The sequence below is a fragment of the Myxocyprinus asiaticus genome, chromosome 13 (assembly GCF_019703515.2).
Source record: "Myxocyprinus asiaticus isolate MX2 ecotype Aquarium Trade chromosome 13, UBuf_Myxa_2, whole genome shotgun sequence".
NCBI lineage: Eukaryota > Metazoa > Chordata > Actinopteri > Cypriniformes > Catostomidae > Myxocyprinus > Myxocyprinus asiaticus.
This window is the reverse complement of record NC_059356.1, coordinates 13,305,597-13,324,188: the sequence shown is the minus strand read 5'-3', so window position 1 is coordinate 13,324,188 and position 18,592 is coordinate 13,305,597. Positions and strand designations below refer to the sequence as shown.

The 18,592-nt window shown below is 39.4% G+C and overlaps 1 protein-coding gene across 1 annotated transcript in view; it reads left to right on the top strand.

The window, feature by feature from the left end:
- LOC127450661 (protein sidekick-2-like) overlaps positions 1-18,592 on the top strand; it is a 219,289-nt gene that overhangs the window by 173,115 nt on the left and 27,582 nt on the right. The window contains exons 25-34 of the mRNA XM_051714937.1: positions 1,386-1,623; positions 3,753-3,868; positions 4,157-4,346; positions 4,697-4,795; positions 7,919-8,110; positions 8,460-8,661; positions 8,744-8,847; positions 11,274-11,344; positions 11,439-11,574; positions 17,915-18,016. Coding sequence (XP_051570897.1) covers positions 1,386-1,623; positions 3,753-3,868; positions 4,157-4,346; positions 4,697-4,795; positions 7,919-8,110; positions 8,460-8,661; positions 8,744-8,847; positions 11,274-11,344; positions 11,439-11,574; positions 17,915-18,016 — 1,450 coding nt within the window. The remainder of the gene's footprint in view (positions 1-1,385; positions 1,624-3,752; positions 3,869-4,156; positions 4,347-4,696; positions 4,796-7,918; positions 8,111-8,459; positions 8,662-8,743; positions 8,848-11,273; positions 11,345-11,438; positions 11,575-17,914; positions 18,017-18,592) is intronic.

Genomic DNA, 18,592 nt, shown 5'->3' with positions numbered 1-18,592 from the left:
TATCGACTTTTTCCTCTACTAACTCTACACTAATTTCCACAAGAGCATCTTGAACAGAAGTGTCACTTGCGCCTAGTGATAGCAGTGAAGTGTAGCAGATGATACTCCATGTAAATAAATCAAAAGTTCAATCAGGAAAGACCAGTGAATGAAGTAAAGATAATTGTTTATTGAACAAATGATGTGATGATTAGTCTTGACAGAAAGTCTTCAGCAATTGGACTCTAAAAGTGTGTTCACATCGAGGAGATTTGCGCTTTTGTTCTCGTGCCCAGAGCTGAGCGAAAGTGAGTGACAGAAAAAGAGTCCGACAGACACCAGATGAATATTGAGCTGCTGCTGTCTGAACACCAATAAAGTTTTTAATAAACACCATAGCGACTACAAAAACATTGATAAGAAGGAGTTGTTGTTGTATTAAAACATCTTCATCCAACATTTTGGTAAGAGATTGAAATGAAAAACCTGAAATAAAATGCTCACTGCTCATAAATCATACTGATTACACACAAAACAAGATAGACCTATTTTAGAAATATATATTATAGTAGCCTAATATATAGTAATCAGAATGACCAAGACTGCTACTAACCTATATTTGATTTTTGTGACCATTAAGTGATCTATTTTATTCTGTCAGTATTGTATTCAGTAAATATAAGCATTTATAATTCGCCTTTAATTCAGTGTCTAATATTTAAAAAACCGAAGCAGTGACCACAGAATGACCTATAAATATTATTTTAATATCTAAAAATCCGAAGCTGCACAAACGAAAAGTTTTACAGCACAAACCAGCACAAACGAAGCACAAACGATTGAGCTTATTTTGGGTGAATTTAGAGCATGTGGGGGGGCTGGTGACGTCATCCCCTATAATTCAATGTCTAATATTTAAAAAACCAAAGCAGCACAAACGAAACTTTTACCGGCACAAACCAGCACAAACGAAGCACAAACAAACAAGACTATTTGGGGTGTATTTGGAGCATGTGGGGGGGCTGAGTGACCTCAGAATGACCTATAAATATTATTTTAATATCTAAAAAACCGAAGCAGCACAACCGAAAATTTTTACAGCACAAACCAGCACAAACAGAGCACAAACGATTGAGACTATTTTGCCGACGTTTTGCGTTGGGTGGGGGGCCAACTTCACGCTGGTGACGTCATCATGCACACCATTTTTATCAACAAAAGGCTATTTGAATGAAAACAAGCAGAAGACAGCAAATTTCCCAAACTTTTGCATTTTCACTTTGTCGATAACAAAATAGCGTGAAAAGTGGATGGAAACTAGGCTATTGTAACTTGTAGCAGGTGATAAATAAATATTCTTAGACTGTACGTTTTATAATCTAAGCAGAAGTGTGTTTATGCTCTAGCCGCTACCAGAGTGGGAATACAATGGCAATCCAGAGCTGGTGGGCTACAGGGTGCAGTACTCTCGACTGGGCTTAAAGGGTGGCATCCTGTCCCACATCATTCCTGATAGGCTGGAGAGGGAGTTCACCATTGAGGACCTGGAAGAATGGACAGAGTATGAGGTCAAAGTGCAGGCGTTCAATGGCATTGGGCCCGGGCCCTGGAGCCAACCAGTTCATGGGAGAACCAGAGAGTCAGGTGAGAAGCACTATCAAATTCATATAATATTAATATTAATAAATATAATTAATAAAAAATAATCAAATTCAGAACTTCACATTGAAATCTCTGACTTTTGATTGCAGACTTTGGTAGATTGGTAGATCTGTGCACAGTTAAAAACATTGTTGAGATCTCCTTTAATCTAATTGATGTCTACTGTTGTCCATTTTTTGCTATTCCTTTCCTATGGTTATTGCTTAACCCATTAAAAATGTGCTTATTTACGCTTAGTAATTAAAAAAAGTTGTTTTCTCCTCAATCAAACCATCTGTCATGCACTGTTTGACCAACAGCTTGCAGCACAGTTGGCAATAGGTTTTTTTACCAATGGGTACAGACTTTTAACCTGACTGCACTTACATAAGCTTTATCTTGTAAACATAAGACAGGTACTATGAGAACAAAATGTACACTTTGCATTGAAACTCATCACAGTCATGAATGTTAATAAAAAGTTTTGATAATACTAGTATTCAAGGGGGTACATACCGAGCCTTGGTGGATTTGGGTTGTAATCAAACCTCGATTCACCAATGCTTGGTTCATCCAGAGGCTTTGGGTACAGCACGTAGGGTGAAGGTGAGGTGTGTGCATGGGGATGTTCACAAATATCCCTTAGTGCCCGTGGCTATTCAATTTCAGGGGCAAAAATATAGAGTAGAGGTGGCGGTTAGTCGTCATCTCACCCATCCGCTGATTTTGGGAATGAATTGGCCGGCATTTCAGTCGTTACTGGGAAGATTATGTGCAGATGGGTCCTGCACCAAAGTGTCTCAGTGTGTGGTTTGCGATTTACTGGCTGGGGAGGAGCAGCCGGGGCCATCTGTGTCAGCTCCGCATCAGGATGATGCAAGGGAAGTCCCGGCTTCCCCAGCCCTTAGAGGATCCCCTGCTGGGGATTTCCCTCTGGAGCAGACACGAGACGAGACCCTTAGGCACGCCTTTGATCAAGTGAAAATGATTGATGGTCAATGCCTCCAGCCAGACATTGCACTCACATATCCGTACTTTTCTATTATAAATGATCAGTTGTATCGAGTGATGCAGGACGCTCAGACAAAAGAGGATATAACCCAGTTGTTGATTCCGAAGAGCTGTCGGGAAATGTTATTCCAGACAGCTCATTATAATCCAATGGCGGGTCACTTAAGGTGAGAAAAAACACTAAACCATCTAATGGCCCGTTTCTATTGGCCGGGCATTCACAGAGATGTTCACTGGTGGTGTACAGCATGCCGTGAATGTCAGCTGGTGATTAAATCGCTGGCCACCCCAAGAGCGCCTTTGCGCCCACTTGCTTTGATTGAAGTCATGAAGGATACTAATGCACGGATCACTTGTTGGTATCTGGCACTTCAGCCCTTTAAATTTGAGTTTGTCCACAGGCCGGGGGGGCAGATGGCTGTGGCTGATTTCCTCTCTCGGAGCGAGGTGGGTGGGGGGTTGTCACTGGCTGGCCGGACGGTGCCTCGGTCTGAGTCGGGCGGTGGGGGTATGTGGAGGAGGAGGCGTGGCCAAGTGCCGTGCTGTGGAGAGTGAAGCAGGGGAGATGTGTGGTGAATGATTTCCACATTTGCTAAACACCTGTCTTGTGTTTCAGTGAGGAGTAATTGGGGCTTTTAAGGAGAGCAGACAGCGGCAGTCGAGAGAAAGAGCCTGGCTGAGAAGCTGCTTATATTGTTGGCCGCAGCCATGTTTTAACTTTTTGAGTGACTGAACTGAAGCTTCACCATTGCACTTTAAGCGGACGTGTTTATTTTGATAATAAAAGAGTGACATTCCTGAGTTGGAATCGCCGTCTCCTGCTTCCTCATTCCTTGAACCTCATTACACTACATTTTTTTTATTTTTAAAGTTGTGTGTTAACATATGTTATTGCATTATAAACTAACATGAACAAACAATGCACAGTAGAATGATTAAAAATTAACATTAGCCAAGAATAATAAATGCTGTAAAAAAATAAAATAAAAAAAATAACTTTGTTCATTGTTAGTACATGAGCCTAATGCATAAACTGATGTGAATGCATATTATATTAGAACCTATTATAAAACCTAATTTTAAAATTTTTCCCATATTTTCTTGTTTCCTTCTTTTTTAAGTCTCCTCCAGCGGCCCTGCAAATGTTTCTGCTTTTGCCACCACTTCCAGCAGTATACTGGTCCGTTGGGGCGATGTGCCAGAAACTGATAGCAATGGACTAATTCTGGGCTATAAGGTACTTTGATAACCTGTTTCCCTCCAATTTTATATGACCTTGATTTACTTTTTATTACAGGGGAATTGATTTTCTTGGGCATTTTTATCTTTATGAGGGCATATATTCTTATAACCATATAAAACATGTCCATTTATGTCAAGTGCTTAATTGGAGCAATTAAATTAAATAAACCACTTCATATTAGCTAAACATTCAACAATACAAGCACATATGTGTGTGGTGTTTGCGTATCCACATACTGTTGGACACATATTGTACATCTATTCCTGCTCTCATGACTTTCAGGTGGTGTACAAAGAGAAGGATGCAGATTCAGCCCTGCGATTCTGGACAGTAGAGGGCAACACCACTTACAGTGTCCAGCTCACTGGCCTTGGGAAGTACGTGCTTTATGAGATCCAGGTTCTGGCGTTCACCCGCATAGGAGACGGCACGCCTAGCTCTCCGCCTATATTTGAGCGCACACTTGATGATGGTGAGAGTTTAAACCACAATTACCAGTCACCAGTTCAATGGATAGTTCACCCAAAAATTTTAACTCTGCCATCATTTACTCACCATTATGTTGTTTCAAACCCCATTCTTTCTTCCATGGAACACAAAAGACAGCCTCAGTTATCATTAATTTTCTTTGTGAGAAAAAAGATGCAATGAGAGTGAATAGTGACTGAGGCTAGGATTTTTGCCTAGCATCTCCTTTTGTGTCTTCTACTAATAAGTGATACATGTTTGGAATGACGTAAGGGTGATTAAATGACAACAGAATTTCGATTTTTGGGTGAACTATTCAAGTCTTGCTTCTGGTGCTTCTGTTTCTTGAAACAGTTCCTGGTCCACCAGTTGGCATCCTTTTTCCTGAAGTCAGAACTTCTTCAGTGAGACTGATCTGGCAGCCCCCTGCCCAACCAAATGGTATCATACTTGGTAAGTATATTTGAAAATACTAACTAGATTTTTACATTTTGTGAAAAAAATTGAATTGTGCTACCATTAGATCCCTCCTTGAATGTACAGTAAGTCTGGTTGCTTAATTAAGTAATAGCACTGCATACAGCATTTGCTCAACAAGACACATTTTGTGGTATCTTTCTTGGGACAAATCAGAAGTTTTTGCAAAACCCTTTGTAAGGGGGTTCGGTGGAAAGGAGGAGGCGAGAACCGGCTTAATAATATAAATAATAATTTAATTGACAACTTAAACAAAACACACAACTATAAACACACAGTACAGCTGTCTGTAATTCTCTCTCTCTCGAACTGTCGTCCCCGGCCGCCTTTATCCCTCGCGCACCCCATCAGGCTGATTGGGGACCGGGTGTGTCTCATTCCAACCCGGCCCCGCCCTCCTCGGCTCTACACTCCTCCCGGCGTTGCCTCAGGCCGGGGAGCCCCCGGCATGACGTACATCCCCCGCCCTTCCTCTACGGGGGGGGGGGCGTGCCTTACGCCTCGCCTTCCTCAATCTGGGAGGAGACAGGAGGGGAAAAACAACAAAACAAAATGGCGAGGGAAAGGCCAACACGGAGTGACAGAGAAAGAGAGAGGAGAGAGAGAAAAAGAAACTCACCGGTTCTCTGATGCACCGTCGTGTGGTCCTCGATCACTCCTTCACCCTCTCAGGCAGACTGCAGCCGCTCCTCCCCGGGCGGACCGGAGTCAGACCTCCGACCCCCAGCGGACAGAACACCCCTCCGCGTTCCCGGCGTCCCGTGGGGACACCCTTAAATAGAGTTCGACCGATAGTTGATTTTGCCAATACCTGATAACTAAGTTGGAAAAAGCCAAAAACTGATTAATCGGCCGATAGATTTGAAAATCGATTTATAGAATGGAAAAAAAATTCATAGTCTTTCCTTACAGTGATGGGCATAAACAAAGATGCTACAAGATAAAAATTTATAAAATACCAGATGCATTTTATTGTGCAACCAAAATCCCAATGTTAACCAGAAAAAATGAAGATTTGGTCCATACGGCAGGATTTTACTTTAACCTTGTGCAACCCCGTGTCCTCATGCGTGTACATTGTTTTTTGGCTTTGCTACATGTTACGCATAATTTAATTTAATTAAAATCAACTGATCTCAATTCAGGACACTCCAGGCTGTCATTAAAAGGTTAAAATTTTGACTCACGGAGTCATGTGACAAACCAACATGACGCAGATCACAGCGGAGTTTGTCTTTGGGAGAAATGCCAATAAAACTACTTCTGGTAAGAAACCTAATTAAGTTTTTTCATTGTATCAAAAGAATACCATCTCTAGTTTCATCCAATATGCCATTTTAAAAATTTCAGCGGTTTATCGCGAAACAGCACACTGTTAAACACAATGACCTCCTGCGAGGACAATGACTCTTACTTACCTTAGAAATCCTATATCTGCTGTGCATTATCACATTGAGAATCAATGGGTACATCCAAAAGCTGGAAAATGTTGCTTTCAGAGGCTGTATACAGAGTTAGGATGAAAATAAGGTGCATTTCAAACTGTTCTGTGACCAGTACAGTCAGACAACACACTTGAGGTTAAGTCAACCACTAATTAGGGAGCAAGGGAGCAGGAAGCATCCTATAGCTTTCCTATGTAGCCAAGTTCATTCACTCCAAACATCTTGTCAAAAGTTCAGTTTTTAACAATTTTAACATGATTGGCAGTGATTGGATGGTGCTGGCCATTACTTTAAATCAGAATTAATTGTGCTAATTTCTGACTGGTAAAATGCTTGCCACTTGTCACTGTCAAACAAATAACTTAAGAGAACAAAGTCAAAAAAAATAAAAAAAATAAAATAAAAAATAAAAAAAACAGTTGAAACATAAAAGTCAAATCAAGTCAAATCATTTTTATTTGTTCCAATTCGCATTGTTCCAAAGCAGCTTGAAAAAAAAAAACATTGTTCCAAAGCAGCTTAAAAAAAATCAACTGTAATGTCTATAACATCTCAAAAACATGAATAACCAACACTCCTGGAAAAATAATAAACAATAAATAAAAAATAAATAAATAAATAAAAACAAAAAAAGCATCCTGACTTTTTATACCTTGGTATTATTTAAAATTTCACAACTTAAGCCTGCTGTCCCCATATGAGGACATCCATTTTTAGGAAAGCTATTTGCTCTTAATTTGTTATTTTTTCATGTTTATTAGGTGCTACTAGTAACCAATCAAAAAGAGAAATATAATATAATATAATATATGTATTTCTCCAGATGAGGTTATCTTTTTTATTTTTAACAAGATGGAGAGTTGGAGACACGATGTATGCTTTCTTGGTACGTTTTCATATAGTCGCACACTGTATAATTGCACATGACTATCTAGTCAAAATATCAAAATATGCATTGAAGTGAGTATAAAAATATTAGTTAATAATGTCAATAAAAAACAAATGTGCAACTATCTGCGTTGATTTTTGCCCTAAGCGTTAGTTCCAAAAAGCAACTATCGGCACCGATTAATCGTAAAACAGATATATCGGTCTACCTATACCCATAAACCTAACATCTGTGTAAAAGAAAAACACAGTAGCCATCCTGTCAAAACTGAGTTACTGAAATCAGGTCTCTTAGACTATGATCTGTCCTGTTATAGACACTTCGGCTCAACTTTTGCTCAGAAAATTATAGTTATTGTTTTTCACAATTTCAGTGTTGGCATAGTTACTGCAGTTTGCCTTTTTTGGGCTGATAGGTATGTGCAATAGTAATAGTGATGCTAGCCTTAGCAAATGCTTAACAAACTGTAGTATAATATACAGGGACAGACCACCAACAGCAACCTTGGATTGAAGTGCATTACGAAAAGACAATGGACCAAATGAGTTGCTTCCAGGTAGTTCCAGGCCCCTACTTTAGATCCCCGTAATCTTTTTCTGGTAGCGATCCAAAGCATTAAAAACTAGGCTACTACTAGCCTTATCAGATACATGCATTAAATGTATTGATTTTTAAAGCTCATGTACTTTTTTTCTTTGAAGATCAGTTTCAGATTGTAATTGGAATCTGCTGATTGTAATGTTTATGTATGTTTCTCTCATCTAGCATATCAGATTGCTTACCGGAGAAACTCCAGTATTACCTCGACCAATGTTGATGTGCTGAACCCCAGTGCACGACAGTACACAGCAAATGGACTCAAATCAGAGAGTGTGTATGTGTTCAGACTCACGGCACAGACTCGAAAGGGCTGGGGAGAGGCAGCCGAGGCATTGGTGGTCACTACAGAGAAGAGAGGTATAGCTATACCAACAAACCTAGAGGAAAATGACATTGCTCAAAGGTTGCTCTTTCAGTTATTAGGAGGCATAATTGAATTAATTTATAGTAAGTGTCAACTTGGTCTCCGATGTTTCTCCTAAAATAAGAAGAAATTAAAATAAGCTCAAATGAGACAATTATTGTCATACAGGAATTTCTCAAACCATTTGGTTTCGGAATTTGAATTTGATGAGAAATGTTTCACATCAGATGCGTTTGGTATAGAAATATCTGACTTTTGTCAATTTAACAAATCTAAGCACATTTTTTAGATCTCTTCTAGAGGATTAAAATGATTACAATGTCTCATCTGACCTCCCCTCAGCACGGCCGCAGCCCACAAGCCGTCCCATTGTGCCTCAGGAAGAGGTCCAGGCCCGCAGTGTGCTGTTGTCATGGGAACCAGGCAGCGACGGTCTGTCGCCAATCCGATACTACACAGTTCAGTTCAGGGAGCTGCCCAACAGCAACTGGACCGTCCACTCAGCGTCAGTGAACCATGAGGTCACCTCCTATGTCATAGACCAGTAAGCTCGAATTGAACTTGTGCCGAACTCTCTCAACTTTGAGGGTCAAAGAGAACCTACTGAACTTTTCTCTTATTTGCAGGCTCAAGCCTTTCACTTCCTACCAGTTCAGAGTGAAGGCCACTAATGATATTGGGGACAGCGAGTACAGTGAGGAGAGTGAGGCAATCACCACTCTACAGGATGGTAAGGGGAAATGCCAAACACCTTAATGCTGTAGGGGAACAAGTTGCTAACTACGACCTGAGATGAATTATAATGTGACCAAAATAGGACACAGCGTAGGAAAGGGAAAACTGCAGAAGTTACCTCATTGTTTTTGGCTTGGAACCAGAACACTGCTAACAGCTACACCACTGTTAAAGGAGTAGTTCACCCAAAAATCATCTACTTATCCTCTACTTACCCTGTTGTTCCAAAGCCGTATGCCTTTCTTTCCTCCATGGAACACAAAAAGAGATGTTAGGCAGAATGTTAGTCTCAGTCCCCATTCACTTTCATTGTATCTCACAACTTATTTTGTGTTCCACAGAAGAAAAGAAGGCATGTGGATCTGGAATGACATGAGGGCGAGTAATTGATGACAGAATTTGAGCTATTCCTTTAAGCCATGTGCACACTGCCATGTGATTCTTCAACGATTTTGCCATCTGCATCAAATTTCGGACATCGTAAAAGATTTAATTAGACGTAGGGCAAAGTCTTGGATCACTTAATGTGACATCAACACAGGCCGATAAGTTGTCTTCACGATGAATCTTCAACTGAGTTTTGAGAGTGTCTGAAATTTTGGTTTGTAGTCCTGTAGTTTTACTGCTCTTACGATGGCGGTCTAATAGAAGAGCCAAGGAACACTTGAGAGAGACAGAAACATTCATTTAAAAATTTTGATTCTAGCAACATACAGTAAATATCTAATTATTTACCACTGTCTTCACATTTGGTCATATCACAGTTACATCAAGTTCGCTCAGAATAATTAGTCCACAAATTCGCTCTTTCGCTGAGCCACAACACACTCCTACAGAGCCCCCTAGAGGATGTATGCCTTCAGTTTTCTGAAATGAACACTAGAGGCGCTACAACAGCAATGAGTTTTATTCACTTTCAAACAAATCAAAAGTAAAACAGCATATTAACACTTCATAAACAATTATTTTTCACTCTGTTCCCCACACAATACTATCTTATTACATTGAAACACTTTTACTATAATGCATTATATGAAAGACGAAATATTTTAACTTGCATTTCGTAACCAGCTACGTATACAAGCATTCTCAAGCATGATTTGCTTGTGTGCTGGTGCAATTGATAGAGCAATGCACTTTGAATGCAGAAGGTTGGGGTTCAAAACCAGCAAAGCACATGAATTGACATGTAAGCCAATTGTGTTTTTCATCTCACATTTGCTTTTTAGGACACTGTTGATTAGTTTTCAGATAAAGGTTTGGATTAGAGAGGTTGGTTTTATTTATTTAATTAAAAACCTCATCTTTTTGGGAGAGCAGTAAACTCGCTTTCTTAAAACTGCAGCGATACGTGTAATAAACTACATTACGTCATTTTGCTAAATTGTTGGCACAGTCATGTAATTTTCATGAGATCAGGGCTGCCTTACCAAAAGCATTGTAAGCCTAAGTAGATCGTAGAAATCATTGGCACCATTGGTCTCTACAATCAACTTAAGCTTGCAATGCTTTTGGGAAATGCAGCCAAGGCTGATTTTAGCCAAGGTATTTGTGGTAAAACCTTAATAATATTACAGGAAAACAAAAATTATGGTAATAAAAATTTTAATCATTCTGCATGGTAAAAAAACATGGTTACTACAGTTTTACTATAGTAACACCATTGTTAATTTGTTGTTCAATTACCATGGTTCCACAAAAAAAAAAACATGCACTTACAAAAATTAATCTTGGTTTCAACATACTAAAACTGCAGTAAACATGACTGTAGTAACCTTTTTTTAATAACCGGTATATAAATTAACAGTGGTGTTTAGTAAAACTATGTTTTTTGGCAGAAATATTATGATTTTTATTACCATAGTTTTGGTTTTCCTGTATTATTACTATGGTTTTACCACAAATATCTAGTTAAATCATGTTTTATCATTTAACCATAGTTAATTTTGTGGCTATGGTTTTACTACAAATACCATAGTTGAACTTGAACTACTGTAGTTAATCCTTGGTAAATTTTGTGGTTACTATGGTTTTAATACAGTACATATTCCAACTATGGTTAAAACCAAATTTTCTGAAGGGATGGATAAAGCTATTACGAGGGAATCCAAATCTTTTTGTGAGAAAACGCAAAGCTGTTACAAGGGAATGCAAAACTATATCAGAAAATAAATGTCCTCCCTGTCCTCAAAGGGGCTCTCCAGACACCCTGATTTAGATATCATGGTCTCACTGGGGTCGTATTTTTATAATCTCAAAAGCAACAATCATAAAGGACAGGAAACATAGCGCAGTGTACACTCAGCTTTAGTTGGTATTGTGTGAGTGGTTTACTGTTTCTCAGTTTATTCAACTCTTATCAAGGTCTTTTCAGCTTTGCAATCATTAACTGAACAAACTGTCTGTTTGTGTTTCATTTAGCACCCGACAAAGCTCCCACAATCCTGTCTGTGACGCCACACACCACCACATCTGTGCTGGTTCGTTGGAAGGTGAGGTCCAATTCATTGTGCTGTTCTGAGAGAGGCATTTGTGTTTAAATCTTGTTGAGTGTATTAATGATATAATGTATTCTAACTCACTCAGCCGCCCCCTGAGGAGGAGATCAATGGCATTTTGCTTGGTTTTCGGGTCCGCTACAGAGAATTGCGTTATGACCGCCTGCGTAGTTTCACTGTACGCACACTCAACAGCCCACCTGCCAACTGGGCCGAGCTCACAGGTGAGTCTAAATTCCACTAACTCATAAAAGAGCATCCCGAATACCCAATTAGTCCATGCTTGTTCACCTAATCCCTTTTCTAATTTACCATATGGTAACCGTACCTTTAAAAAAGATGTACTGTGGTGGTACCATGGTATTATATGGTAATAACATGGTACTTTTATGATACTGAATGACTACCACATATACCATGATATTTACCTGGTACTCTGAGGTACTGCAAAGAATACCGTGGCAGTACTATGTCCAAAAACCCGTAGCACTATCATGGTACTTTTTGGTACTTTTTTCTTAGAGTCTGCAAAGTTATCATAGTAACTACAGTTATTGTTACTACTGGGTCATTTAATTTCAACTCAGTCAGAGGTCCCTGGCTCCATTTTTATGGGGTAATAAATTATTTTGTAAAGGTGGGTCAAAATTATCATTTCCGCCTTTGAGTTTGGAGCAAAAGTGCCACCCAATGTCAGATGAATGTTTGTGAACACGCCTGAGTAATGGGGGGTATTTGGGACCATCCCACCAAGGTCGGGATCTTTACAATTTATGGTCTCTGACACACAGACACTTTTTGGGCAGAAAAAGTTTTTCGAAGAAAATCCGTACAAATACAATAGAGTTTCAGCTCTTTTGGGGCTTGGACCGCTAATGCATTCCAGAGATTTGTAGATGAACACTTCTGAAATCCAAACATTAAATATAGGTATTGCACTACCTGAAGAGCCACATGTGACTTTTGTTTTGTCGGAGAAGAAAAACAACCTTCATACCTTGTGACCCATATTTGGTTTTTGAACATTTAAATCTGTAACATTTAACTATTAACTCAAGTGGAGCCACACTGAGACCGCCATATCTCTGGGATTTAATCACATAGGGCCTTAAAAATAAAAATATCAAAAGGAAATTAACCAGAATCTTTAAGTATATTTAATACTTTTGGAGTTGTAGGCACTTCCACTTTGGAAAAACAACACAAAAAGCTAACTCTGCTGTTTTATTTTTCTCTGTTTCTACAAATTCCATAGCGGCTTGTCTCATTAATATGCATGTAATGAAAACTGTACAGCTTTCAAGGGCTGTTAATTGTCTCCTCAGCAGTTAGTTTCTCTTCTCACAGTCTGGAGAGCTGCCAGTCCAGCCTGTCTTTCAGCTAGCATTAAGCTAATGCGCTAATCCAGCTTTTCGTTCTCTCTCTTGCTGTCTCTTTCTCTCCTTCTTTTGTCTTCCTCGCACCCATCCTCTTCCTTCTCTCCCCTCCACCCATCCCTCCTCAGCCCCGTACAGTGTGAGGAACCTGACTGAATCCTCACTTACCCAATACGAGCTGGACAGTAAGTCCTCAGATTCACTATCGCTCTTTCATAAGTGTTTGTGTCATCATCCTTTCCTCCTGTGTTGGGGAAGCTGCTTATAATTTGATGTATTTCAGCTACAGTCAAACTACCCTGTTAAGAAAGTTGTTAGCTTCACTACTCTGCCTTACAATAGCAAACCGCAGTGAAAATGCCAACCCTGAAACTGAGAAAAATGGCTTCTAAGTTGCTTGGTTTTTGTGAGGATTTTGTAGTAACAGCATTTTTCACACAAATTTTGAGCGTTGTTGAGCCAAATACGTCTGTGACAGGACAGATCATCATCTAAAAGCCAGAATTTTCATCAAATCATTGATTTTGACCAAATATATAGTTATATTTTAAATATATTAAATTAATATAGCTATCAGATGCAATCAGATATATCATCTTTATTGGTGTACATACAGTACATACTGTATATATATAATTATATCTCTATAGTTATTCAACCACAACAATATTTACTGTATGTACCAGAAAAACAATGAGGCAGCATTTGAACTTTTACACTGAATACCACCAATACAACTAGAAAACTCCTTCATTTAAATAACTGAAAGCAAAGTGATGACAAGGATCATTTACTAAACCTTATATAATTTGTAAAATATTTATGATGATTTACTATTATAAATGTATTACATTTTTTTTGTTAAAGCCTTAACTGCTGTGCAGGCATCTAGGGAATGTGCTGGGATTGAACCAGTGGATGTTTTTTTTTTAATTATTATTATTATTTAAATGAACCATCTAAATGAACCAATTCACTAAAATGAATCAGATTTCCCAGTGCTCAATTCAAAGAGATGCTTTAAGTGGGTGTTTTTGATTATTACTTCAGCTCACTTGGATGCGTGCACAAGACAATGGTACAAAAGGCATGCAATAAGAAATCCAAAAAAAAAATAATAATAATAATCTGATTAGATTACGTAAAATAGCTCCTGCCAGCATTTCTTTTGTTCTGAAACTTTAAATATACACTATATTGCCAAAAGTATTCGCTCATCTGCCTTTAGACGCATATGAACTTAAGTGACATCCCATTCTTAATCCATAGGGTTTAATATGACGTCAGCCCACCCTTTGCAGCTATAACAGCTTCAACTCTTCTGGGAAGGCTTTCCACAAGGTTTAGGAGTGTGTTTATGGGAATTTTTGACCATTCTTCCAGAAGCGCATTTGTGAGGTCAGACACTGATGTTGGATGAGAAGGCCTGGCTCGCAGTCTTCGCTCTAATTCATCCCAAAGGTGCTCTATCGGGTTGAGGTCAGGACTCTGTGCAGGCCAGTCAAGTTCTTCCACACCAAACTCGCTCATCCATGTCTTTATGGACCTTGCTTTGTGCACTGGTGCGCAGTCATGTTGGAACAGGAAGGGGCCATCCCCAAACTGTTCCCACAAAGTTGGGAGCATGGAATTGTCCAAAATCTCTTGGTATGCTGAAGCATTCAGAGTTCCTTTCACTGGAACTAAGGGGCCAAGCCCAGCTCCTGAAAAACAACCCCACACCATAATCCCCCCTCCACCAAACTTCACAGTTGGCACAATGCAGTCAGACAAGTACCGTTCTCCTGGCAACCGCCAAACCCAGACTCGTCCATCAGATTGCCAGATGGAGAAGCGTGATTCGTCACTCCAGAGAACGCGTCTCCACTGCTCTAGAGTCCAGTGGCGGCGTGCTTTACACCACTGCATCCGACGCTTTGCATTGCACTTGGTGATGTATGGCTTGGATGCAGCTGCTCGGCCATGGAAACCCATTCCATGAAGCTCTCTACGCACTGTTCTTGAGCTAATCTGAAGGCCACATGAACTTTGGAGGTCTGTAGCGATTGACTCTGCAGAAAGTTGGCGACCTCTGCGCACTATGCGCCTCAGCATCCGCTGACCCCGCTCTGTCATTTTACGTGGCCTACCACTTCGTGGCTGAGTTGCTGTTATTCCCAATCGCTTCCACTTTGTTATAATACCACTGACAGTTGACTGTGGAATATTTAGTAGCGAGGAAATTTCACAACTGGACTTGTTGCACGGGTGGCATCCTATCACAGTACCACGCTGGAATTCACTGAGCTCCTGAGAGCGGCCCATTCTTTCACAAATGTTTGTAGAAGCAGTCTGCATGCCTAGGTGCTTCATTTTATACACCTGTGGCCATGGAAGTGATTGGAACACCTGAATTCAGTTATTTGGATGGGTGAGCGAATACTTTTGGCAATATAGTGTATAATAATAATGAACTAAACATCTCATAACAGAATGTTATGTATTAACATGTGATAACAGACAAGAGTCAACATTATTGGAGTTGACAATCTTCAAGTAGCTTGCTAGCTAGCCCGTTTAGTCAAGTGCAAAAAGGGGTTAACAGGATTTTATTCACAACGGAGGTGAAAGATTTAACGCTAGAAAAATTGACTTTACGTTTGCTAAACCTCCTAACGTTGGTTAGCTAACTACCACTATCAATGCCCCGAAGCACAGCTCTGTTGTTTTGTAGTGCTGTTAACCTAAAGTGTTGAAACTGTGAGATGGGGCAAACGTTGTCACGATATCTCCGGGGTCTGGACCTGGACCGCGGTCTGCTAATTGGTGACCGCTGGCATAGAGTATTGTGATGTTTATTGCAACTTCAGTATCTGCATTCTTACCTTGAAAACATGTTCGTCCTCTCATGCATCTTCCTCTCGCTGCTTTCCTCTTTCCCACCTCACCCCCACGATTATGGAGCCTTGTTTACCTCTCATTTGCTTTTGTTGATTGGCCATTTACTTGTGACAAATAACCAATCTGATAATACTGTGGGTGGGACACTGAGCCAGACCACAAGCAGTAACCTTTCAGGGAGAGGTGGTGGCTTCAGAGCCAATTTTAAAATGTATCGTCAATCAGATCATACAAAATAATGATTCCAATAATTAGAAAAATTATGAATATCGGATCCTATTATCGACCAGGCTGATAATCGGTCGACTCCTAGTAAGGATGTTTGTTTTGTTTACCTCTCATTTGCTTTTAGGATACTATTGGTTAGGTTTAGGTGTTGGTTTAGGGTAAGGATGGCTGTTTAGTTCACCTCTCATTTGCTTTTAGGACACTATCGGTTAGGTTTAGGTGTTGGTTAAGGGTAAGAATGTCTGTTTAGTTCACCTCTCATTTGCTTTTAGGACACTATCGGTTAGGTTTAGGTGTTGGTTTAAGGAAGGATGTCTGTTTTGTTCCCCTCTCATTTGCTTTTAGGACACCATCGGTTAGGATTAGGTGTTGGTTTAAGGTAAGGACGTCTGTTTTGTTTACCTCTCATTTGCTTTTAGGACACCATCGGTTAGTTGTAGGTGTTGGTTAAGGGTAAGGATGTCTGTTTTGTTTATCTCTCATTTGCTTTTAGGACACCATCGGTTAGGTTTAGGTGTTGGTTTAAGGTAAGGACGTCTGTTTTGTTTACCTCTCATTTGCTTTTAGGATACTATCGGTTAGGTTTAGGTGTAGGTTTAGGATAAGGATGGCTGTTTAGTTCACCTCTCATTTGCTTTTAGGACACTATCGGTTAGGTTTAGGTGTTGGTTTAAGGTAAGGATGTCTGTTTTGTTTACCTCTCATTTGCTTTTAGGATACTATCGGTTAGGTTTAGGTGTTGGTTTAGGGTAAGGATGGCTGTTTAGTTCACCTCTCATTTGCTTTTAGGACACTATCGTTAGGTTTAGGTGTTGGTTTAGGGTAAGGATGGCTGTTTTGTTTACCTCTCATTTGCTTTTAGGACACTATCAGTTAGGTTTAGGTGTTGGTTTAGGGTAAGGATGTCTGTTTAGTTCACCTCTCATTTGCTTTTAGGACGCTGTCGGTTAAGTTTAGGTGTTGGTTTAGGGTAAGGATGGCTGTTTTGTTTACCTCTCATTTGCTTTTAGGACACTATCATTTAGGTTTAGGTGTTGGTTTAGGGTAAGGATGTCTGTTTTGTTCCCCTCTCATTTGCTTTTAGGACACCATCGGTTAGGTTTAGGTGTTGGTTTAGGGTAAGGATGTCTGTTTTGTTCCCCTCTCATTTGCTTTTAGGACACCATCGGTTAGGTTTAGGTGTTGGTTTAAGGTAAGGATGTCTGTTTAGTTCACCTCTCATTTGCTTTTATGACACAGTCGGTTAGGTTTAGGAGTTGGTTAAGGGTAAGGATGTCTGTTTTGTTCACCTCTCATTTGCTTTTAGGACACTATCGGTTAGGTTTAGGTGTTGGATTATGGTAAGGATGTCTGTTTAGTTCACCTCTCATTTGCTTTTAGATCACTATTTGTTAGGTTTAGGTTCAGACTTTTGGTTGGGGAGGTATGTTTTACTTATTAAATCCTCCATCTAGTATTCACCTTTAAAACCTCATTTGATTACAACACCATTTCACTCACTTTTGGCACCCCTGCTGGACATTTTACTGGGAATCTGCAGCCAAACATGAAATAAGGCACATAATTTTGTTTTGCAAAAGTGTTGCCATGGTCACGTAATGTTCATGAGATCAGGCTGACAATTTTAGTTTTGTCATTTGTAATCAGTGCCAGATTACATTTCAGAAGTAATCTACCTACTGCTTGTTGCTGGAAAAGTTACTCTGTTTTAAAGCAAAAAATGCTTGAACTTCTGTCACACTACTGAAAAATTTAGTTATGTAGTTGTTTTGTTGCTACTTTTTGTTTTGTTATTCCACAACACTGCTTTCCACCCATTTATTCCCTCATCTTGCCAAACTCTGAACTCTAGTAACGATTATTTTTCACACCTCGTTTACTTGCCCACATGAGAGCCCATCTCATTTATCTCTCCTCGCACGTCTGTCGTCTCTGTTTGCGCTCTTTCTCTCCACACTGTCATTGACTTTCACTCACTACATCTCACTTCATTGGGCCTAGATCATTATGTTTAAGCACCACTCAAGGTTTTCTCGTGTGGTATTGAATAGTGTGTGTGTATATTTTCTCCATTGTTCAGATCTGAATAAACACAAGCGCTATGAGATCAGACTGAGCGTGTATAATGCTGTAGGGGAGGGGCCCACCAGCTCACCCCAGGAAGTGTTTGTGGGAGAGGCGGGTAAGGATACAGACACTCCTCTTTGATGCTCCAACTCAATATTTTCAATTTCACAGTCACTAATCAAAGTTGGTGCAGCAGTTCTGTCAGTCAGTATTTGGCTGAATCTCATGAAAACATGTCCAGGTCTACAATAGTAAATTTTGCTTAAAGGAAATGAAGCCTGTTTTTAAGACCATTAAAATGCTTTGCAAAGTGACATTATTATCATGACAATTAAGTACATTATCATTACTGTAATGTGTCCAGATGTTTTTCTTTTGATGGTCCATTATTTTCAATGATTTTGATTCTCATTACTATTACACAGTATTGTTTTATATTAGTTTTTATTTTATTTTTTTTATTAGAATTTTTATACATAAGCACTATACAGTATATAAGTACTATAATATAAAAATAAAATAAAAATGTAATTAGCAAAAATTAAAAGCAGGACAAAAAATACAAGCATGATGTATTAATACACAATTTCATTATGTGTATTTTTTTTTTTTTTTTGCATTACGGTAATGAGAATTTGGGGTGGGGGGGATGTTGCTAATTGTCATTAAAAAAATCACAATGAAAAATATC